This window comes from Sardina pilchardus, chromosome 5 (assembly GCF_963854185.1).
Source record: "Sardina pilchardus chromosome 5, fSarPil1.1, whole genome shotgun sequence".
Taxonomy (NCBI): domain Eukaryota; kingdom Metazoa; phylum Chordata; class Actinopteri; order Clupeiformes; family Clupeidae; genus Sardina; species Sardina pilchardus.
Window position 1 is genome coordinate 21,181,639 of NC_084998.1, and position 24,521 is coordinate 21,206,159.

At 42.1% G+C, this 24,521-nt stretch overlaps 2 protein-coding genes across 7 annotated transcripts in view; both read left to right on the forward strand.

Annotated features, from left to right (window-relative positions):
* LOC134080450 (protocadherin beta-16-like) overlaps positions 1 to 24,521 on the forward strand; it is a 148,224-nt gene that overhangs the window by 110,777 nt on the left and 12,926 nt on the right. The window contains exon 1 of one of the 6 annotated variants that reach the window (XM_062536892.1): positions 6,935 to 9,382. The exons of the other annotated variants lie outside the window; for them this stretch is intronic. Coding sequence (XP_062392876.1) covers positions 6,935 to 9,382 — 2,448 coding nt within the window. Of the gene's footprint in view, positions 1 to 6,934; positions 9,383 to 24,521 lie in introns of those variants that run through there. 6 annotated transcript variants of the gene reach the window in all.
* Positions 10,275 to 16,674, forward strand: LOC134079714 (protocadherin gamma-C5-like). The gene is made up of 3 exons (XM_062535792.1): positions 10,275 to 12,722; positions 15,652 to 16,365; positions 16,666 to 16,674. The coding sequence occupies exons 1-3, from the start codon at positions 10,275 to 10,277 to the stop codon at positions 16,672 to 16,674; spliced, it is 3,171 nt and encodes a 1,056-aa protein (XP_062391776.1).

Sequence of the window (24,521 nt, forward strand, 5' to 3'; positions counted from 1 at the left end):
TCCATAACAGTGAATACTGTGCCTTTAAAATGTATCTCGCTGCTCATTGGGTTAGACTGAAGAAACCTTGCATCCAATAGCATGCCAGTCTGCACAAAGAGATCCACTCCCTGGTTCTTGTACAGCTGAAGCCTTTGCACTGATCAGAGCTTCACGAGATGAGGGTGTGCTCACATTGACAAAGATGGTAGCAATCGCTTTGTGGATTTCTAAATGTGCATAGCATGAGTGGTGTTTGTGTTAGTGTTAGTATGTGGATGGCAAAAACACGTTTTTTAAAGGAGATGTGGACACCACCGTCGGAAAAATGAAACACTTCAAACGTTTGGGAGGGTGTACATGGTGGACATTATGCGTATTTGTTATCGTTCTTTTGTGGAGGACAGCTGAATCTCAGATTCGCTACACCATTCCGGAGGAGTTAAAAGAAGGGTCTGTCGTTGGAAATATTGCAAAGGACCTGGGCCTTGAAGTATCCGTAATATATGATCGAAAATTACGGATTGCATCTGAATCCAGCAAGCAATACTTTACCGTGGATCTGGCGAAGGGTGAGCTGGTTGTTAATGACCGGATAGATAGAGAGACGTTATGTGGACAGAATGCTGCTTGTTTGTTGCCGTTGCAAATAGTTATTGAAAATCCTTTACAACAACACCGTGTAGAGGTTGAAATACAAGACATAAACGACAATGCTCCGCATTTTCATAAAAAAGAAATACAGTTAAAAATACCAGAATCTATAGCTCCCGGAGCACGATTTCCATTGGAAAGCGCAGACGACCCTGATGTTGGTAGCAATAGCTTACACACGTACACTTTAAATAATAATGATTTTTTTCGCCTGAATGTGAAAACACTTAAAGATGGAAGAAAGGTGCCTGAATTGATAGTAGAAAAAACCCTGGATAGAGAGAAACAAGCAAATTACAGAATCATTTTAAAGGCTTTAGATGGAGGCAATCCGGTGAAGTCAGGTACGGCTTTGATTCAGGTAACTGTTCTGGATACCAATGACAATGAACCAACATTTGGCCAAACATTGTATAAAGCAACTGTTAAAGAGAGTGCTACAATTGGACAAAGTGTGCTATCTATAATGGCCAGTGACTTCGATGAAGGTCCTAATGGAGAAGTCGAATATTTCTTCGGCGAGCACACTTCTGATTCAGTTAAAGATGCGTTTGGTGTGAACTCACTAACAGGAGAAGTTACAGTTATTGGTCATCTAGATTACGAAGACGTTAAAATATACACGTTTGATGTTAGCGCGAAAGACAAAGGGCATCCAGAATTGCAAGGGCATTCTTCAGTTCAAATAGATATTATCGACGAGAACGATAATGAACCTGAAATAAAATTAACTTCAATACCAAGTCCAGTCCGTGAAAACGCCACTGTCGGAACTGCTGTGGCCTTGATAAATGTTAAAGACTTGGATTCTGGAGACAATGGAAAAGTTAAACTAAGTGTTGCTCCTGGTTATCCGTTTAAATTAAAGCCCTCTTTCGATGACCATTACTCTTTAGTGACAGACTCTCTTTTGGACCGTGAAGTTAATTCAGAGTATGATGTCAAAATAACTGCTACTGATTTGGGTTCACCCCCATTAACAACAAGCAAAACTGTTAACGTTAAAATACTTGACATCAATGACAATCCTCCTGTTTTTACGCACGCATCCTATGATGTATATGTCAGAGAAAATAATCCAGCAGGGGCGTCCTTGTTCTCTGTTGTCGCCACAGACAAAGACCAGGATAAGAACTCAATGCTAACGTATTCTATAGGAGACACTAAGTTCCAGGATATACCAGCCTCTAGCTATTTTTATATCAATGCTGAAAATGGCACAATTTACAGTATGAATTCATTTGATTACGAGAAACTGAAACTATTTCAAATTACAGTGCAGTGCAAAGACCAAGGCACTCCATCTCTTCGCAGCAACGCTACCGTTAATGTTTTTATTCTGGATCAAAACGACAACGTCCCCGCTGTCATTTACCCGTCCGCGATCATGGGCTCTGTGTCTCATCAGAGGATGCCCCGCTCTGCTAAAACGGGGCACCTCATTACCAAGGTAACAGCTGTGGATGCTGACTCGGGCCACAACGCCTGGATTTCCTATAGACTCGCGGAAGCTACAGACTCGTCTCTGTTCGCTGTGAATCTTTACACTGGAGAGGTGAGGACTAAACGCTCTGTTTCAGAGCAGGATGACGCCTCTCAGAGACTGCTGATAGAGATCAAGGACAATGGAGAGCCAGTCCAGTCCACCACAGTCACAGTGGACATACTGATAGAGGACGGACTACACGAACCCATCTCTGACTTCAGACAGAAAGCTACAGAAAAAGACAAGAAAAATAGTAAAATCACCTTCTATTTGATTCTGTCGTTAGCATCAGTGTCTGTATTATCTCTGCTGACTTTTTTCATACTTCTAATTAAGTGCGCTAGAAACAGTAGAGGCGGTGATAGCTGTTGCATTAGGAGAGATTCAGACGGATACAAGAATCCCAACAGAAACCTACAGATCCAGCTCAACACTGACGGACCTATTAAGTATGTGGAGGTTCTGGGAGGAGACATGATGTCTCAGAGCCAGTCGTTTGGGTCCTACCTGAGTCCAATGTCGGAGTTCAGTGACTTAACTTTCGTCAAACCCAGCAGCACTCTAGACTTTAAGGATACATTACGTGGTCTCGATGCGTCATTGCCAGACAGTGCATGGACCTTCGAGTGTCAACAGGTGAGACAATGCTGTTGATGTTGTGCTGTGATTATGATATATATGCCTATATTTGTGTCCTTTCACACGTTCTGATTTTCATTCTTTTTTATACTTAACTGTATGTGTTAATATTCCCATGGATACAACCACATACGTCTGCATGTGTGTTAATTGAATGCAGTCCGTGACAGTGGTACCTCATACTGTAGTAGCCGAGTTGTTTAGTGGCACCAAAGCGGGTTGAAGCGGTCTGTAATCAAGGAACTTTGGTGACACCTACAGGCATTTGGCAATCAAAACAGCATGACGGCAATGACGTTCACGTTTAAGCACTGAGACAGTGGACAGCGACAAGCACTGTCCAAAATCTGTGCTTATCTTGAAATGAATTTTGTCTTTATAATTAGTTCAACATTTTTCTTTTATCTACTCATCGTTGTATTCGCAATTGTTCCTCATATGGATAAAAAGTGAAACTGTATAAAGAATGGAATGTATTTACATGATGTTCGCTTAATTAGTTGCGTTATCATCAGCCACACAGCCAGTATGCATTTGAGTCCATAACAGAGAAGAGTGTGCCTTTAAATAATATCTTGCTGTTCATTGGGTTAAATTGAAGAGACCTAACGTCCAATAGCAGGCGAGCCTGCACAAAGAGATCCACTCCTTGTCTCCTGCACCGCGTTGTAGCTCTTGCACTGATCAGAGGTTTATGAGACGAGGATGTGCTCGCTTTGTTAAACATGGTAGTGATCGCTTTGTGGATTCTCAAACATACATATGAGTGATGTTTATGCTACTGTTAGCATGTGGATGGGGAAAATACGTGTATTGATGGAGAAATCGACACTACAGTCGGAGAAATGAACCATTGCAGGCGTATTCGAGGATGGCCATGGTGGACGTTGTGCATATTGCTTATCGTTCTGTTATGGAGTACAGCTGAGTCTCAGATTCGCTACACCATTCCGGAGGAGTTAAAAGAGGGGTCTGTTGTTGGGAATATTGCAAAGGACCTGGGCCTGGACCTTACGGCCATATCTGACCGAAAATTGAGGATTGCATCTGTGTCAAGTAAACAATACTTTACCGTGGATCTGGCGAAGGGTGAGCTGGTTGTTAATAATAGAATAGACAGAGAGACTCTTTGTGGGCAAAATACTGCTTGCGTGTTGCCTCTGCAAATAGTTATTGAAAACCCACTGCAGCAACATCGCGTAGATGTTGAAATACAGGATATAAACGACAATGCTCCTCATTTTCATAAAAAAGAAATACAGTTAAAAATAGCAGAATCAATCACCCCCGGAGCACGATTCCTATTGGACAGTGCAGACGACCCAGACGTTGGTTCCAATAGCTTGCACTCTTACACTTTGAATAGTAATGACTTTTTTCGTCTAAATGTGAAAACATTGCAAGATGGAAGAAAAGTACCCGAACTGTTAGTAGAGAAATCTTTGGACAGAGAGAAGCAAGCCATTTACAGGTTAATTTTAAAGGCTTTAGACGGAGGGAACCCAGTGAAGTCGGGCACGGCTTTAATACAGATACATATCCAAGATATTAATGACAATGAACCCAAATTCGGCCAAACGTTGTATAAAGCAACTGTAAAGGAGAGTGCAGATATTGGAAAAAGTGTACTTTCTATACAGGCCACTGACTTAGATGAAGGACCTAACGGAGAGGTCGAATATTATTTTGGTGAGCACACCTCAGATTCTGTGAAAAAATCATTTAGTGTGAATTCTGAAACGGGGGAAGTAACAGTTATTGATCAACTGGATTATGAGGACGTTAGAATATATACGTTTGATGTGACCGCAAAAGACAAAGGACAGCCAGAACTAGAGGGGCATTCGTCTGTTCAAATTAATATTCTTGATGAGAATGACAATGAACCTGAAATACAATTAACATCTCTACCTAGTCCAGTCAGTGAAAACGCTACTATCGGAACTGCTGTGGCCTTGATTAACGTCATAGACTTGGATTCAGGAGACAATGGAAAAGTTAAACTTAGTGTTGCTCCAGGTTATCCATTTAAACTAAAACCCTCATTTGATGATCATTATTCTTTAGTGACAGATTCTCTCTTGGATCGTGAAGTTAAAACAGAGTATGATGTGAAAATAATTGCCTCTGATTTAGGTTCGCCCCCATTAACAACAAGCAAAACGGTTAACGTTAAATTACTTGACATCAATGACAACCCCCCTGTTTTTTCGCACGCATCCTATGATATATATGTCAGAGAAAATAATCCAGCAGGGGCGTCCTTGTTCTCAGTTTCCGCCACAGACAAAGACCAGGATAAGAACTCTATGCTAACGTATGCTATAGGAGACACTAAGTTTCAGGATATACTAGCCTCTAGCTATTTTTATATCAATGCTGAGAATGGCACCATTTATAGCATGAATTCATTTGATTACGAGAAACTGAAACTATTCCAAATTATTGTGCAGTGCAAAGACCAGGGCAATCCATCTCTTAGCAGCAACGCTACCGTTAATGTTTTTATTCTGGATCAAAACGACAATACGCCCTCTGTAATTTACCCCTCGACAGTCATGGGCTCTGTGTCTCATCAGAGGATGCCCCGGTCTGCTAAGACGGGGTACCTCGTAACCAAGGTAACAGCTGTGGACGCTGACTCGGGCCACAACGCCTGGATTTCTTATAGACTCGCGGAAGCTACAGACTCGTCTCTGTTCGCTGTGAATCTTTACACTGGAGAGGTGAGGACTAAACGCTCTGTTTCAGAGCAGGATGACGCCTCTCAGAGACTGCTGATAGAGATCAAGGACAATGGAGAGCCAGTCCAGTCCACCACAGTCACAGTGGACATACTGATAGAGGACGGACTACACGAACCCATCTCAGACTTCAGACTGAAAGCTACAGAGAAAGAAAAGAAAAACAGTAAAGTCACGTTCTATTTGATCCTGTCACTAGCCTCCGTATCTGTGCTGTCTCTGTTGACGTTTTTCATCTTATTAATTAGGTGTGCTAGAAACAGTCGAGACAGTGATAGCTGCTGCATGAGAAGAGATTCGGATGGATATAAGAATCCCAACAGAAATCTACAGATCCAGCTCAACACTGACGGACCTATTAAGTATGTGGAGGTTCTGGGAGGAGACATGATGTCTCAGAGTCAGTCGTTTGGGTCGTATTTGTCTCCAATGTCGGAGTTCAGTGACTTAACTTTCGTAAAACCGAGCAGCACACTTGACTTTAAGGATACATTACGTGGGCTTGATGCGTCATTGCCAGACAGCGCATGGACGTTCGAGTGTCAGCAGGTGAGACTGTGATTTAATCATATGCCATCACATTTTTGTAGATGACCTTGTTATCTATGGGTAGCTTTGCTGGAGCTACATAATCACAGGCAATGCTATGGACAGTACTGTTTACCTCTGCTTTTTTTTGTAATACAGTTCATTCTTGATGTCCTTCTACACTTCTCTGTCTCACACACACACACACACACACACACACACACACACACACACACACACACACACACACACACACACACACACACACACACACACACACACACACACACACACACCTTCATGTTCGTGTCTAGGTAAAATCATAATAATCTGTAACGCATCACAAGCCCCAAACATGGCGTCAGGCTATATTTCAAGTTCAACTCAACATCGGTTAGTGCAATTTTGTAGCTCCTCTGATCTATTCAGAAAGAAAATTGTAGAAAATGTTACATACATAGACTATAACGCAAACTAGGTAATGCTTTTCATACTGAAAATAATAATAAAAAGAAATTGAATGTAGGCTAATCAATTTATTAAACAGAACATCAGTGTGTGTGTGTGTGTGTGTGTGTGTGTCCCTTTTGGTAACAGCCCAGTGCATGGAAGCTGCGACTTTAAGAACCACTGTGCCAGTCATTGGAGTAGACCTGGCTGACGGTTAGACCAATAGCGTGTGAGACTGTACAAAGAGATCTACTCCCTCCCCTCGCCCAGCTTTGTATCCAATCCTCTCCGTTGGCAGAGCATTCGGTAACAAAGAGCGCACAGTGGTAGCATACATGATCATCCATACAAACCGACCGGTTTTCCAAAGGGAACGCTACCCCGAGCAGGGACGCGATGATTTTTGGATATAGGATGTACACGGATCTAAGGAGAGGACTGTAACATCGGAGAAATGAAACATCTCTGGCGTATCAGGGCTTGGGTATGGCGGGCATTGTGGATATTGCCTTTGGTTCTTTTGTGGAATCCCGTAAAAGCGCAGATCCGCTACACCGTTCCAGAGGAATTAAAGGAGGGCTCTGTAGTTGGAAATATTGCTAAGGACCTGAATTTGGACGTTCGTGACATCGCAACTCGTAAGTTACGGATAGCCTCAGAGTCTGGTAACGGGTATTTCACTGTGGATTTGGCGAAAGGTGAGCTGCTCGTCGATCAGAGAATAGACAGAGAGAGTCTTTGTAGACAAAACGCAGATTGTGTCTTGCCATTACAAGTCGTTATAGAGAATCCTTTGCAGATGCATCGTGCTGAGATACATATACAAGACATAAATGATAATGCCCCTGAGTTCCATTCAAAAGAGAGCGTGCTAAAAATCGCCGAATCTATTACACCTGGGAAGAGGTTCTCTCTTGAAAGCGCGGAGGATCCTGATGTTGGCAGCAATTCTTTACAGTCATATTCTCTATCCGACAACGACTGTTTTCGGCTTAATGTTAAAACTCTAAAGGATGGAAGAAAAGTACCAGAGTTAATCGTAGATAAAGCTTTAGACAGAGAGAGGCAATCGATACACAATCTTGTGCTAACTGCTATAGACGGGGGAATACCATCAAAAACAGGCACCACTCATATACAAGTGCATGTTCAAGATATTAATGACAACGAACCCAGATTCGAACTAACGTCTTATAAAGCATCTGTATCTGAGAGCGCCACGGCTGGGTTTGTTGTTCTTACATTAAAAGCCACAGATTTAGATGAAGGACCAAATGGAGAGATTTCTTATTATTTTGAAGCGCACACATCCGATGCTGTAAAAAGCGCCTTTGAAATCAATGCTGACACGGGAGAAATCACAGTAATTGGTAAATTAGATTACGAAGAGTGGAAGTCATACACGTTTGATGTTGGCGCTAAAGATAAAGGACAGCCAGAGTTACAGGGTGATTCCTCGGTCAATATAGATATTGTGGATGAGAATGATAACGCACCGGAGATTATACTTACATCCTTGCCAAGTCCGGTAAAGGAGAATGCTCCAATTGGAACTGTTGTTGCCCTGATTAATGTTAGAGATTTAGATTCTAATGCAAATGGCAAAGTCAATTTAAATTTGCCCACAAAATGTCCTTTTAAGTTAAACTCGTCTTATGAAAATCATTACTCTTTAATTACGAATTCAGTATTAGACCGCGAAATGACTCCGGAGGTGAGTGTAGAGATATTAGCTTCAGACTCGGGTTCGCCGTCTCTCACCACTAGCAAAACTATCAAAGTAAAAGTCCTCGACATCAATGATAACCCACCCTTGTTTGCTCAGTCTTCATATGAAGTTTATATTAAAGAAAACAACCGAGCAGGCACGTCATTGTTCTCTGTAGTTGCATTCGACAAAGACCAAGATAAGAACGCAAAGATTATGTATTCTCTCAAAGACACGAAATTTAATGACATCCCGGTCACATCCTATTTTTATATCAATAGCGAGAACGGAACAATCTATAGCATGAACTCATTTGATTATGAGAAAGCAAAGTTATTCCAAATCATAGTTCAAGCTAACGACCAGGGTTCTCCCTCTCTCAGCAGCAACGCTACTGTTCATGTTTTTATTCTGGATCAAAACGACAATATCCCTGCTGTCATTTACCCCTCCACAGTCATGGGCTCTGTGTCCCATCAGAGGATGCCCCGCTCTGCTAAAATGGGGCACCTCGTTACCAAGGTAACAGCTGTGGATGCTGACTCGGGCCACAACGCCTGGATTTCCTATAGACTCGCGGAAGCTACAGACTCGTCTCTGTTCGCTGTGAATCTTTACACTGGAGAGGTGAGGACTAAACGCTCTGTTTCAGAGCAGGATGACGCCTCTCAGAGACTGCTGATAGAGATCAAGGACAATGGAGAGCCAGTCCAGTCCACCACAGTCACAGTGGACATACTGATAGAGGACGGACTACACGAACCCATCTCAGACTTCAGGCAGAAAGCTACAGAGAAAGACAAAAAAAACAGTAAAGTCACGTTCTATTTGATCCTGTCACTAGCCTCAGTATCTGTGCTGTCTCTGTTGACGTTTTTCATCTTATTAATTAGGTGTGCTAGAAACAGTCGAGACAGTGATAGCTGTTGCATTAGAAGAGATTCTGATGGATATAAGAATCCCAACAGAAACCTACAGATCCAGCTCAACACTGACGGACCTATTAAGTATGTGGAGGTTCTGGGAGGAGATATGATGTCTCAGAGTCAGTCTTTTGGGTCCTACCTGAGTCCAATGTCGGAGTTCAGTGACTTAACTTTCGTCAAGCCAAGCAGCACACTTGACTTTAAGGATACATTGCGTGGGCTTGATGCGTCATTACCTGACAGTGCATGGACATTCGAGTGTCAACAGGTAAGATAACAGTCCTGCCTGAATACATGGTCTCCTTTGTTTGATAATGTCTTTGTTTGTGACACCTTTTTGTTTGGTAAATAGATTGGTGTATCCTTTGTATACTTCGTTTGTGTACTACTATTCCTTTTAGTTTGTGGCGACAGTGTATCTCAAGAAAGATCTGCAGCAGAAAACACATTTTTCCCTCTGCGAAATGATGTAACAACTGATGTCCGAGCACCGGCTGTATGTGAGGCAGTGTGATTGAGCGCGCATGCGTGTTTGTGTTCCCCTCTGCGTGCACGCGTATGCCAGTGGCTTCAGCACTCTTGTTGCGGACAGCGACACTTCCTTTGCAGTGTTATTCAGTGGTTGACTGTCAGCCATAACGATGGCGTATACACTTTGTACAGAAATGACGCTGTTTACACATTAATACAGTTCTTTGTAATACAATTGTTTAATACATTGTGCCATAACTATGACTATATTAAACCACTTGATTTATACTTTTTGGCACACATGAATACATTTTCACTACATCATGCTTTAGACTACTACATAGCCTAACACAAAGGCGTGCATGTCGACATTTCACCTTGTAGCAAAACATAATGGTTGCTACGACTTTAAGAATTGTGTCAATGCTCATTGGACAGCTCTGTAGTAGGAGCTAATCCAATAGCATGTGAGACTGTACAGAGAGATCTACTCCCTCCCCCGTCCATCTTTGAAAGCAGTACAATGCTCAGAGCTTTGGTCGGAGAGGATGCGAACACACCGATAGGAACATGCTTAGATCTACATGAAGTAACGTATTCTTTTCAGTCCAGTCATGGATTTCGTCCTCAGGATAGGGCTCTTTGATAAAAGATGAACATTTTTGACGGTGAACGATAACGTCGGAGAGATGGCGCGTTCTTTGCACGTTCGCGGGTGGAGTTGGCGCACGCTGTGGATTTTATCTTTTGTGTTCTTGTGGAATAATGTTCAAGCCCAAATCCGTTACACCATTCCAGAGGAATTAAAGGAAGGATCTGTTGTGGGAAATATTGCAAAGGATCTCGGTTTGGATGTGTCTGACATTACAAACCGCAAATTGCGGATAGCTTCTGAATCTGGTAATCAGTATTTCACTGTGGACTTGACAAAGGGTGAGTTGGTGGTGAATGAGAGAATAGACAGAGAGAAGTTGTGCGGGCAAAGTGACGTTTGTGTTTTGCCCTTGCAAGTCGTTGTCGAAAACCCACTTCAGCTGCATGGTGTGGAAATAGACATTCGCGATATTAATGACAACACCCCAGAATTTCATGCGAAGGAAATCATACTAAAAATCGCTGAATCTACCACCCCAGGGAAAAGGTTCCCTTTAGAGAAAGCAAGTGACCCAGATGTTGGTAGTAATAGTCTGCAGTCTTACATATTAAGTAAGAATGACTATTTTCGTTTAAATGTAAAAACTCTGAAAGACGGAATAAAGCTTCCTGAACTGATTGTGGAGAAAGCTCTGGATAGAGAGACTGAATCATCACATCAACTTGTGTTGACAGCTTTGGATGGAGGTAGTCCTGCAAGAACCGGAACAATGTTGTTACAGATAAACGTTCAAGATGTTAACGACAATGACCCTAAGTTTGAATCGGCAACGTACAAGGCATCTGTGCAGGAAAACGTTGAAATTGGGCATTTGGTCACCAAATTAAAAGCCACGGACTTAGATGAAGGTCCAAATAGCGAAATAGAATACTCGTTCCCCGCACACACAACCGACACAGTTAAGCAGACATTTACAATTAACCCAGAAACGGGTGAAATATCAGTGATAGCTGCTTTAGATTATGAAGTTTGTAAGTCGTATACTTTCGATGTTATAGCGAAAGACAAAGGAGCTCCAGAACTAGAAGGCCATTCCGCTGTTCAGATCGATATTCTCGATGAAAACGATAACGCACCAGAAATAATATTAACATCTCTACCCAGTCCCGTGACAGAAAATGCCAGCATTGGCACTGTTGTAGCATTAATTAATGTTAAAGATTTGGATTCTGGTGACAATGGTAAAGTTGAACTGAGCGTATCTCCTGGTTTTCCGTTTACCTTGAAACCGTCCCTGGATAAGCACTATTCGTTGGTAACTGATTCACCATTGGATCGCGAAGTAACACCAGAGTACAAAGTCGAAATCATAGCATCAGACTCTGGAAACCCCTCGTTGAAAAGTAGTAAAATGATCAAAGTTGAAGTGTTGGATGTCAATGACAATCCACCGTTATTTTCACAATCTTCTTACAACGTGTTTCTACGAGAAAATAATCCTGCAGGGTCATCATTGTTTTCTATAACTGCAACAGATAAAGACCAAGGAAATAACGCAAAGTTAATTTATTCAATTGCAGACTCAAAATTCAATGATATCCCAGCTTCATCATATTTTTATATCAATGCGGAAAATGGAACAGTGTATAGTATGAACTCATTTGACTATGAAAAACTAAAATTATTCAAAATCGCAATCCAAGCTACAGATCAGGGTTCGCCGTCTCTTCGCAATAACGCTACCGTTAATGTTTTTATTTTGGATCAAAACGACAATGTCCCTTCTGTCATATATCCCTCCACAGTCATGGGCTCTGTGTCCCATCAGAGGATGCCCCGCTCTGCTAAAATGGGGCACCTCGTCACCAAGGTAACAGCTGTGGATGCTGACTCGGGCCACAACGCATGGATTTCCTATAGACTCGCGGAAGCTACAGACTCGTCTCTGTTCGCTGTGAATCTTTACACTGGAGAGGTGAGGACTAAACGCTCTGTTTCAGAGCAGGATGACGCCTCTCAGAGACTGCTGATAGAGATCAAGGACAATGGAGAGCCAGTCCAGTCCACCACAGTAACAGTGGACATACTGATAGAGGACGGACTACACGAACCCATCTCAGACTTCAGACAGAAAGCCACAGAAAAAGACAAGAAAAACAGTAAACTCACTTTCTATCTGATCCTGTCGTTAGCCTCGGTGTCTGTGTTGTCGTTGTTGACGTTTTTCATCCTGCTAATTAAATGTGCCAGGAGCACTAGAGGCGGTGATAGCTGTTGCATTAGAAGAGATTCTGATGGATACAAGAATCCCAACAGAAACCTACAGATCCAGCTCAACACTGACGGGCCTATTAAGTATGTGGAGGTTCTGGGAGGAGACATGATGTCTCAGAGTCAGTCTTTTGGGTCCTACCTGTCTCCAATGTCGGAGTTCAGTGACTTAACTTTCGTCAAACCCAGCAGCACACTTGACTTTAAGGATACATTACGTGGTCTCGATGCATCATTGCCAGACAGTGCATGGACGTTTGAATGTCAACAGGTGAGATTTAAACGTAATTTGACTTAAACTTTGTCACTGTATGAGTATGCACTATTAACTTGCATCCATTTTACGTTTCAAGCACTACAACATGTCACTACAACACATGTTTGTCATGTTGTAGTGACACACACACACACACACACACACACACACACACACACACACACACACACTCTCACACTCTCTCACACACACGCACTCACCTCATAAACTCATAAGCACAACTCATCTGCGTCTGAGTAAAGTGTGATGGTCAGGCCTAGCAGCACTTTTGACTTTAAATACACTTGGGTTTGTTGCGTCATCACCTGACAGTACCTGGACGTTCGCGAGCCAACAGGTAAGAAGACAGTCATGTCTGAATACAATGTCTCCTCTGTTAATGATCACTTCGTTTGTAACACTTTCTGTTTGATGAATAGATTATAGTTGTAAATAGATTACAGTGTGTCCTTTTGCCTCTTTTCTGTACCTCTTATCGTTTTAGTTTGTCCTGACAGTGTCTCTTAAAAATTATCTGCAGCAGAAAGCTAAGTTTCACTACGAAATGACACAGCATTTTGTCCTAACACTTCTTTGTGCGTGCACGCGAATCCCAGTGATTTCCATGATTTCAGCACTACTGCTGCGGACAGCGACATTGCTTTTTCAGTGTTTTGTTCAGTGGTTCAGTGGTTCATAACTATGGTCACTTTGTACAGAGATTACGCTTTTCACACAGTAATACACACACTTCTTTATAATATGCTCGACTAACACCTCATGACATAACTATAATAAATACCTTAATCTGTAATTTTGGCACATACAATGTAAATGCATGTTTGTATTATGCTTTATCGCATAATACAAAGGGGTGCATGCCGACGAACCACCATATAGCAGTTATCAAAGCATAATAGGTTGGTACGACTTTAAGAATGGAATCAATGCTCATTGGACAACAGTGCAGTGGGAGCTAATCCAATAGCATGTGAGACTGTACAGAGAGATCTACTCCCTCCCCCGTCCATCTTTGAAAGCAGTACAATGCTCAGAGCTGTGGTCGGAGAGGATGCGTACACACCGATAGGGACATGCTTAGATCTACATTAATTAACTTCTTTTCAGTTCAGTCTTGAATCTCGTCCTCAGGATAGGGCTCTTTGATAAAAGATGAACATTTTTGACGGTGAACGATAACGTTGGAGAGATGGCGCGTTCTTTACACGTTCGCGGGTGGAGTTGGCGCACGCTGTGGATTTTACCTTTTGTGTTCTTGTGGAATAATGTGCAAGCCCAAATCCGTTACACCATTCCAGAGGAGTTAAAGGAAGGATCTGTAGTGGGAAATATCGCAAAGGATCTTGAGCTGGATGTGGCTGACATTACTAACCGCAAATTACGAATAACGTCTGAATCTGGTACTCAGTATTTCACTGTGGACATGAGCAAGGGTGAGTTGGTGGTCAATGAGAGAATAGACAGAGAGAAGCTGTGCGGGCAAAATTCTGTGTGTGTCTTGCCCTTACAAGTTGTCGTCGAGAGCCCTCTACAACTGCATTTCATAGAAATAAACATTCAGGATATTAATGACAATGCCCCCGAGTTCCACACGAAAGAAAGTGTGCTTAAAATTCCAGAATCAATTGCACCAGGGAAAAGATTCCTTCTCGAAAAAGCAAGCGATCCAGATGTAGCTAGTAATAGCTTGCATTCGTATACATTAAGTAAAAATGAATACTTTAGGTTAAACGTAAAGGCTCTGAAAGATGGAGTAAAAATTCCTGAACTGATTGTGGAGAAGGCTTTAGACAGAGAAACTAAATCGTCACACCGACTTATACTGACTGCTTTGGATGGAGGTAGTCCACCAAAAACAGGCACAACGCTGGTACTGGTAACAGTACAGGACAATAATGACAATGAACCTAAATTTGAAATGGCAACATACAAAGCGTCTGTACAGGAAAACGCAGAAATCGGGCATGCTGTCATTAAGTTAAAAGCTACGGATTTAGATGAAGGCTCAAATGGTGAAATAGAATACTCATTCCATACACACACGCCTGATAGCATTAAGCAAACATTTGCAATAAGTTCAGACACAGGGGAAATATCGTTAATTGCCGCTCTTGATTTTGAAGAGTCTAAGTCATATACCTTTGACGTTATTGCTAAAGACAAAGGAACTCCTGAACTAGAAGGAAATTCAGCGGTTCAGATTGATGTTCTAGATGAAAACGATAACGCACCAGAAATCATATTAAAATCTCTGCCCAGTCCAGTTGAAGAGAATGCTCCAATAGGCACAGTTGTAGCTTTAATTAACGTTAAAGATTTAGATTCTGGTGATAATGGCGAAGTTGATCTTAGCGTACCTCCTGGTTATCCATTTACTTTAAAGCCGTATCTAGATAAACACTACTCTTTGATAACGAATTCCTTATTAGACCGCGAGGTAACACCACAGTATAATGTCGAAATCATAGCAGCGGACACTGGAACCCCGTCATTGACAACTAGTAAAATTATCAAAGTTGAAGTGCTGGATGTCAACGATAACCCACCGATTTTCTCTCAGTCTTACTACAATGTGTTCCTAAATGAAAATAATCCTGCAGGGTCGTCTTTGTTCTCTATAACTGCAACAGATAAAGACCAGGACAAGAACGCAAAGTTAACATATTCAATTGCAGATTCGAAGTTTAATGATATCCCAGCGTCTTCATACTTTTATATCAACGCAGATAATGGGACAATCTATAGCATGAACTCATTTGATTACGAAAAACTAAAATTATTCAAAATCACAATTCAAGCAGCAGACCAGGGTTCTCCGTCTCTGAGTAGCAACGCGACTGTTAATGTTTTTATTCTGGATCAAAACGACAATGCCCCCACCGTCATTTACCCCTCCACAGTCATGGGATCTGTGTCTCATCAGAGGATGCCCCGTTCTGCTAAAATGGGGCACCTCGTTACCAAGGTAACAGCTGTGGATGCTGACTCGGGCCACAACGCCTGGATTTCCTATAGACTCGCGGAAGCTACAGACTCGTCTCTGTTCGCTGTGAATCTTTACACTGGAGAGGTGAGGACTAAACGCTCTGTTTCAGAGCAGGATGACGCCTCTCAGAGACTGCTGATAGAGATCAAGGACAATGGAGAGCCAGTCCAGTCCACCACAGTCACAGTGGACATACTGATAGAGGACGGACTACACGAACCCATCTCAGACTTCAGACAGAAAGCCACAGAAAAAGACAAGAAAAACAGTAAAATCACTTTTTATCTGATCCTTTCATTAGCCTCGGTGTCTGTTTTGTCGTTGTTGACGTTTTTTATCTTGCTAATTAAATGCGCCAGGAGCACTAGAAGCGGTGATAGCTGCTGCATTAGAAGAGATTCTGATGGATACAAGAATCCCAACAGAAACCTACAGATCCAGCTCAACACTGACGGGCCTATTAAGTATGTGGAGGTTCTGGGAGGAGACATGATGTCTCAGAGCCAGTCGTTTGGGTCGTATTTGTCTCCAATGTCGGAGTTTAGTGACTTAACTTTCGTCAAGCCCAGCAGCACACTTGACTTTAAGGATACATTACGTGGGCTTGATGCGTCATTACCAGACAGTGCATGGACGTTCGAGTGTCAACAGGTAAGAAAGCAGTTTACTTATAGCCTAATAAAAAAAAGAAGGAAAGAAAAAGTGTCAGTTCTAATTGAAGCCTCCCTAAATCTTAATAGTTACACATGACAGAAGCCCATTTCTTGCTCGGATTTATAATATTTTTTTGGTGTCCTGATACTTTGGGTGTGCGTATTTGAGTGGCTGTGCGCCTGCGTGTTTATGTCTCTCTTTGCGCGCATGCGTGGGCTGGTGATTTCAGCACTCTTGTTGCGGACAGCGACACTCCACTTGCAGTGTGATTTCTCTTAACTGATCATCATTTCTTAGCTCGTGTAGGCCTTCTAAAACGCTGTCCCACAAATAGTGGTATGATGTACTTTTCACATTGTAGTCATACAGCTCTGATACACACGAATAAAGTGTCTATTTCTTATTATTATATTATTATACATTTTTATAGTATTCATCACAATGTTTTGCCATACATATAAAACATTTGATCTTGATTCAGTTCCTAACACGAAAGGATCGCACTCTGTCAAGCAATATGGATGTATCCAAACCCAGTGCGTAAAGGTTGCTACGACTTTAAGAGATTGTCCTAATGTTCATTGGACTACTGCGATGTGGGAGCTAATCCAATAGCATGTGAGACTGTACAGAGAGATCTACTCCCTCCCCCTTCAGCTTTGTAACAAGCACAATGCTCAGTGCTGTGGACGAACAGAATGCGTACACACGGATAGAACAACTGGTTAGGGCATATATGAAAAAACATATTCTTCTGACTTAAAACATGAATTTTGTGTTAATGATTGAGTTCCTTGGTAAAAGATGAAGACGTTGTGACAAAACGGTAACGTCTGAAAGATGAAGCGCGTTCTGCACATTCGCGGGTGGAGTTGGCGTACACTGTGGATTTTACCTTTTGTGTTCTTGTGGAATAATGTACAAGCCCAAGTCCGTTATACCATTCCAGAGGAATTAAAGGAAGGATCAGTAGTGGGAAATATCGCAAAGGATCTTGGTCTGGACGTAGCTGACATTACTAACCGCAAATTACGGATAGCGTCTGAATCTGGTAATTATTTTAACGTGGACCTGAGCAAGGGTGAGTTGGTGGTAAATGAAAGGATAGACAGAGAGAAGCTGTGCGGGCAAAGTGATGTTTGTCTGGTGCCTTTGCAAGTCGTCGTCGAGAACCCTTTACAACTGCATGGCATAGAGATAAACATTCAGGATATTAACGATAATGCCCCCGAATTTCATGTTAAAGAAAGCATTCTTAAAATAGCTGAATCGATGACACCAGGTAAAAGACTTCCTCTAGAAAAAGCAAGTGACCCCGATGTTGGCAGCAATAAGTTACGTTCTTACACGTTAAGTAGTAACGAGTATTTTCGACTGAACGTTAAAGCCCTTAAAGATGGGGAGAAGGTTCCTGAGCTGATTGTTGAAAAGCCATTAGACAGAGAGACCGTATCGTCACACCAACTCATATTGACTGCTATAGATGGGGGTAGTCCCGCAAAAACAGGCACGATGCTTCTGCATATAAACGTGCAAGACATTAACGATAATGAACCTAAATTTGAATTGACAACATATAAAGCATCTGTGCAGGAAAACGCAGAAATAGGGCATATTATTATCAAGTTAAAAGCTACTGATCTAGATGAAGGTCCAAATGCTGAAATATTGTACTCATTCCATACACACACGTCTGACACCGTTAAGCAGACATTCGGAATAAATGCAGACACGGGTGAAATATCAGTGATTGCAACACTAGATTATGAAGAGTGCAAATCATATGCTTTCGACGTTATTGCTACAGACAAAGGAACTCCTGAACTAGAAGGGCAATCTGCCGTCCAAATTGATATCATTGATGAAAACGATAATGCACCTGAAATTATATTAAAATCTTTGCCAAGTCCGGTTGAAGAAAACGCTCCTATAGGCACAGTTGTAGCATTAATTAATGTTAAGGATTTGGATTCTGGTGACAATGGTAAAGTTGATCTGAGCATATCTCCCAAATTTCCATTTGCCTTAAAACCCTCTTTAGATAAACACTACTCCTTAGTAACTGATTCCTTATTGGACCGCGAGGTAACATCAGAATACAAAGTCGAAATAATTGCATCAGATGCTGGAACCCCGTCATTGAAAACAACTAAAATGATTAACGTTAAAGTCCTGGATGTCAATGACAACCCACCGTTTTTTTCGCAATCTCACTACAATGTGTTTCTAAAGGAAAACAATCCAGCAGGCTCGTCACTGTTCTCAATAACTGCGACAGATAAAGACCAAGACAAGAATGCAAAGTTATTATACTCAATTGCAGACTCCAAATTTAACGATATTCCAGCTTCTTCTTACTTTTATATCAACGCAGAGAATGGAACAATCTATAGCATGAACACATTTGACTATGAAAAACTGAAATTGTTCAAAATCACAATTCTAGCAACAGATCAGGGTTTTCCATCTCTTCGCAGCAACGCTACCGTTAATGTTTTTATTCTGGATCAAAACGACAACGCACCCGCTGTCATATATCCCTCCGCGGTCATGGGCTCTGTGTCTCATCAGAGGATGCCCCGGTCTGCTAAAACGGGGTACCTCGTTACCAAGGTAACGGCTGTGGACGCTGACTCGGGCCACAACGCTTGGATTTCCTATAGACTCTCAGAAGCTACAGATTCGTCTCTGTTCGCTGTGAATCTTTACACTGGAGAGGTGAGGACTAAACGCTCTGTTTCAGAGCAGGATGACGCCTCTCAGAGACTGCTGATAGAGATCAAGGACAATGGAGAGCCAGTCCAGTCCACCACAGTAACAGTGGACATACTGATAGAGGACGGACTACACGAACCCATCTCTGACTTCAGACAGAAATCCACAGAGAAAGACAAGAAAAACAGTAAAATCACCTTCTATTTGATCCTCTCTTTGGCATCAGTGTCTGTATTATCTCTATTAACATTTTTCATACTACTTATTAAGTGTGCTAGAAACAACAGAGACAATACTAGCTGCTGCATCAGAAGAGATTCTGATGGATATAAGAATCCCAACAGAAACCTACAGATCCAGCTCAACACTGATGGGCCTATTAAGTATGTGGAGGTTCTGGGAGGAGACATGATGTCTCAGAGCCAGTCGTTTGGGTCCTACCTGAGTCCAATGTCAGAGTTCAGTGACTTAACTTTCGTGAAGCCGAGCAGCACTCTAGACTTTAAAGACACTTTACGTGGGCTCGATGCATCATTGCCAGACAGTGCATGGACTTTTGAATGCCAGCAGGTGAGATCAATGTTTGAGAGTTGATTGCTGTGACATACTTTTCACAAACTTTACAGAAATGTTTCTAATTCCACTACTGACAAGTTTGCTTCAACAGGCCAGTGATTGATACATAGAGATACACACTTAATTTATCTAGAGGGAAATTGAGGCATCCAATAGCTTATGACATCCACATACACACATGCAGAACATGAAACACTCACAACAGGATGGATAGAATCAACAGGATGGAAATATAATTGAGAGATGATTGTCTATCAGATATTCACAACACTCAGTGCTTCAACTTATTGATTATGTATGTAAACATGTTTGATATTACATACATAATCAATAATGTATGATGCTGTCCATTCCACTCTCTCTAGTCTCCTGTTTTGGGGACATACGGAAACACTTCATTTAGACAGACAATGTATGAGACTGAAAGTCAATATTTCGTCACTAACAACCTACATCTTTCCTTTGTCACATGCAGTTGCACGTTCAGTCCTGGACAAAACTGAGTAATTTGAGTATGCAGAAACCTTGTGAATGAACCAAGTCACTGGCAGTTAACCTCTTAAATGATACATATAAAAAAGACTTGTTACATCAGTGAGTTAGTGAATCTGCCCATATAGCTTTATTAAGGTTCTTTGGAGTAGGCTTATGTGCTACTCCAGCATTGGAATGTTTTCTTAAGCCCTGTAATCCCTGCCAACAGAAAATTTGAACATTTTTGAGTCTGTGTGTTTTTTCAGTCATTCATCTATTCCTTTGTATGTTTTTCATTTTCTCTTTCTCGAGTTTATCTTCTCTTTCTCAAGTCTCACGTTTCAGATAGCCGAGATTGTGAGCTACATTCTTCCATGCTCTCTCTTATCATAGACCTGCACGTTGGAAGTGTAGTTCCACTTTAAGAGGCTGCTCGTTTGCTATTGGTTTGGGGCTGCAGTCGGCTCGAGCCAATAGCTCGCTGGACTGTACAAAGAGATCTACTCCCTCCCTCACAGTGAAGAGTAAAGCCATCAGTAATGATTGTATGAGAGAAGCTTGTACACAGAATGATGGAAAATGTCGGTCGGTCCAAAAGAGAGGCTCTCTGCAATGTTCCTATCACGGTTGGATAAAGAATCTTCGAGTTTGTAGGGTGAAGGATACGTATATAAATGGGGAGTTCGGCTGTTTTTTCGTGGAAATGAACTACTGCAGGAATAACCGTGTTTGGAGATTGCGGGCGCCTTGGCTTTTTTATTTTGCCGTTTGGTGGAATGGAGTTAATGCTCAAATACGCTATACCATCCCGGAGGAACTGAAAGAAGGTTCGGTTGTTGGAAATATCGCTAAGGACCTTGGTTTGGGAGTCGCAGATATTGCACATCGCCAGTTACGGATAGCCTCAGAGACTGGAAAACAGCAGTTCGATGTGGATTTGGTAAAGGGTGAGCTGGTCGTTAATGAGAGAATAGACAGGGAGTCTTTATGCAAAGAAAGCGTTACTTGTGTGTTGCCCTTGCAAGTTATAATTGAGAATCCATTAGAACTGCATCGTGTGGAGATAGATATTCAAGACATAAATGACAACGCTCCACATTTTCACACAAAGGAGAGCGTATTAAATATACCTGAATCAATTAGTCTACAGTCACGTTTTTCTCTGGAAAGCGCTGAAGATCCAGACGTCGGCAGTAATAGTTTACGCTCGTACTCGTTAAACAAAAATGAATATTTCCAATTAGATGTAAAACAAGGACATGACAGAAAAGTTCCAGAATTGGTTTTACAGAAACCTTTAGATAGGGAAAATCAGTCTGTACATGACTTGGTTTTGACAGCATTTGATGGGGGAAACCCAGTAAAATCTGGGACATCAGTGATAAGAGTCAGAGTCCAAGATGTTAATGACAACAAGCCAACATTTGATCAGTCCTTATACAAAGGATCTGTGCGAGAGAATGCTAACCTCGGCTACAGTATCATAGCCTTGAGAGCAACTGACATAGATGAAGGCGTAAATGGAGAGGTGCAATATCTCTTTGGGGCACGCACCCCTGAATCTGTAAGAAAAGCCTTTAGTGTTAACGCTGATACTGGGGAAGTAACGGTCATTGGCGAAATTGATCATGAAGCAAGTAAATCATTCACGTTCGATGTGAGCGCTAAAGACAAAGGAACACCGGCCTTAGAGGGTCATACATCGGTTCAGATTGACATTCTTGATGAAAATGATAATGCGCCTGAGGTCATATTAACTTCAAAGCCCAGGCCGGTGAATGAAAACGCCCCTATCGGGACTGTTGTTGCCTTGATAAACGTTAAAGACCTAGATTCTAGCGACAATGGCAAAGTGGATGTGAAAGTGTCCCCTGGTTATCCGTTTAAATTAAAAGCGTCATTTGATAACCATTACTCATTGATAACAGATGCACTGTTAGACCGAGAAATAAATCCGGAATATAATGTAGAAATAGTTGCGAATGACAATGGCTTTCCTTCGCTTAAAACAAGCAAGTTTGTACCTGTCAAAATCACTGATGTCAATGACAACCCCCCAGTGTTCTCACAGCGTTCCTATAACGTGTATGTGAAGGAAAATAACCCAGCTGGATCGTCATTATTTTCAGCGACAGCGACGGATAGTGATCAAGATAAAAACAGCATACTTGTTTACTCCATTCTAGATTCAAAATTCCAGGACATTCCGGTTTCATCTTATTTTTACATTAATGCTGAGAATGGCACTATTTATAGTATGAACTCCTTTGACTACGAGAAAATAAAATTATTCCAAGTAATAGTTCAAGCGAAAGACCAGGGATCTCCCTCACTGAGCAGCAATACTACCGTTCATGTTTTTATTTTGGATCAAAACGACAATGTCCCCGCTGTCATTTACCCCTCCACAGTCATGGGCTCTGTGTCCCATCAGAGGATGCCCCGGTCTGCTAAAATGGGGCACCTCGTTACCAAGGTAACAGCTGTGGATGCTGACTCGGGCCACAACGCATGGATTTCTTATAGACTCGCGGAAGCTACAGACTCGTCTCTGTTCGCTGTGAATCTTTACACTGGAGAGGTGAGGACTAAACGCTCGGTTTCAGAGCAGGATGACGCCTCTCAGAGACTGCTGATAGAGATCAAGGACAATGGAGAGCCAGTCCAGTCCACCACAGTCACAGTGGACATACTGATAGAGGACGGACTACACGAACCGATCTCTGACTTCAGACAGAAAGCTACAGAAAAAGACAAGAAAAACAGCAAAATCACCTTCTATTTGATTCTGTCGTTAGCATCAGTGTCTGTATTATCTCTGCTGACTTTTTTCATACTGCTAATTAAGTGCGCTAGAAACAGTAGAGGCGGTGATAGCTGTTGCATTAGGAGAGATTCTGATGGATATAAGAATCCCAACAGAAACCTACAGATCCAACTCAACACTGACGGACCTATTAAGTATGTGGAGGTTCTGGGAGGAGACATGATGTCTCAGAGTCAGTCGTTTGGGTCCTACCTGAGTCCAATGTCGGAGTTCAGTGACTTAACTTTCGTCAAGCCCAGCAGCACTCTAGACTTTAAAGACACTTTGCGGGGGCTCGATGCGTCATTGCCAGACAGTGCGTGGACGTTTGAATGTCAGCAGGTGAGAGTGAAATGTGATTTGACTTCAGCTTTGTCACTGTTACAATGTCTATGCACCATTACATTGGGTGTACACTACAAACACTAGGACATGGCAGTGATTGTCATGTTTTAGTGACACACACACACACACACACACACACACACACTCACACTCACACTCACACACACACACACACACACACACACACACACACACACACACACACACACACACACACACACACACACACACACACACACACACACACACACTGCTGTAGTAATCCAGTCCTAGCAAAAGGAGGCTTTACCATCAGCGTAAAGTGTGCTTTATTTCTTTCAGCTCAATGATTTTCAGCACCACGTCTTTGGACAGCGACACGTAGCCCTGCGACTTGACTATCTGAATAGAACTGAAGTGCTTCTGTAGCCATCACTGTAGGGATTTCGTTTGTTTTAGACACAAAGATAATACAACTCTGTGATACTGTTTGGGTAACCAGCCTTTAATAGGTGGTCAGAAACTGTAGGTGTGCTATCCTATCCTGCAATTAACGGCTGATATAATAGCTGAGAAACACGATACAAACGCACATTTCTACATTCTGTTTCTGGTCTATATTGTAGCTCCATGAGCTGTTTCTTTAAGAAATGTCTCGTTTGCTATTGGATTATACAGACGGTCGATTTGCACCAATGGCGTGCTCGACTGTACAAAGAGATCTACTCCCTCCCCCAGTCTCAGCCGTGTATACCCAACAATGATTAGAATGTGGACAGAAAGACAGTCGCTCCTTTTGCTGGGAATCATAATGGATGTAAACGTATTTTCAAACGGGAATGGGCAGTTCTTGTCTTTTACATTTTTCAGTTAAACCACCTTGGATGTAATAATTCAGATTTTTTTTTATTCATAATAATGTGCTGATGGGAGAAAGCGAGGATGTCAAGCCAGACATTCACCTTTGGAATAAGGCTAGAGCTATGGCTCCATGTATTTCTGATGTGGACGACTACAACAGCTCAACAGATTCGCTATACTATACCAGAGGAATCAGGCGTGGGGTCTGTTGTTGGACGTATTGCAAAGGACCTTGGTTTGGACCTCAGTGAGATTTCTGATCGTAAATTGCGTATAGCTTCAGAGGCTGAGCATTTCTCTGTGGATTTGGGGAGGGGAAATTTGCTGGTAAGCGACAGAATTGATAGAGAAGAGCTATGCAGCCATAGCAATAGCTGTATGATACCATTAGAGGTTA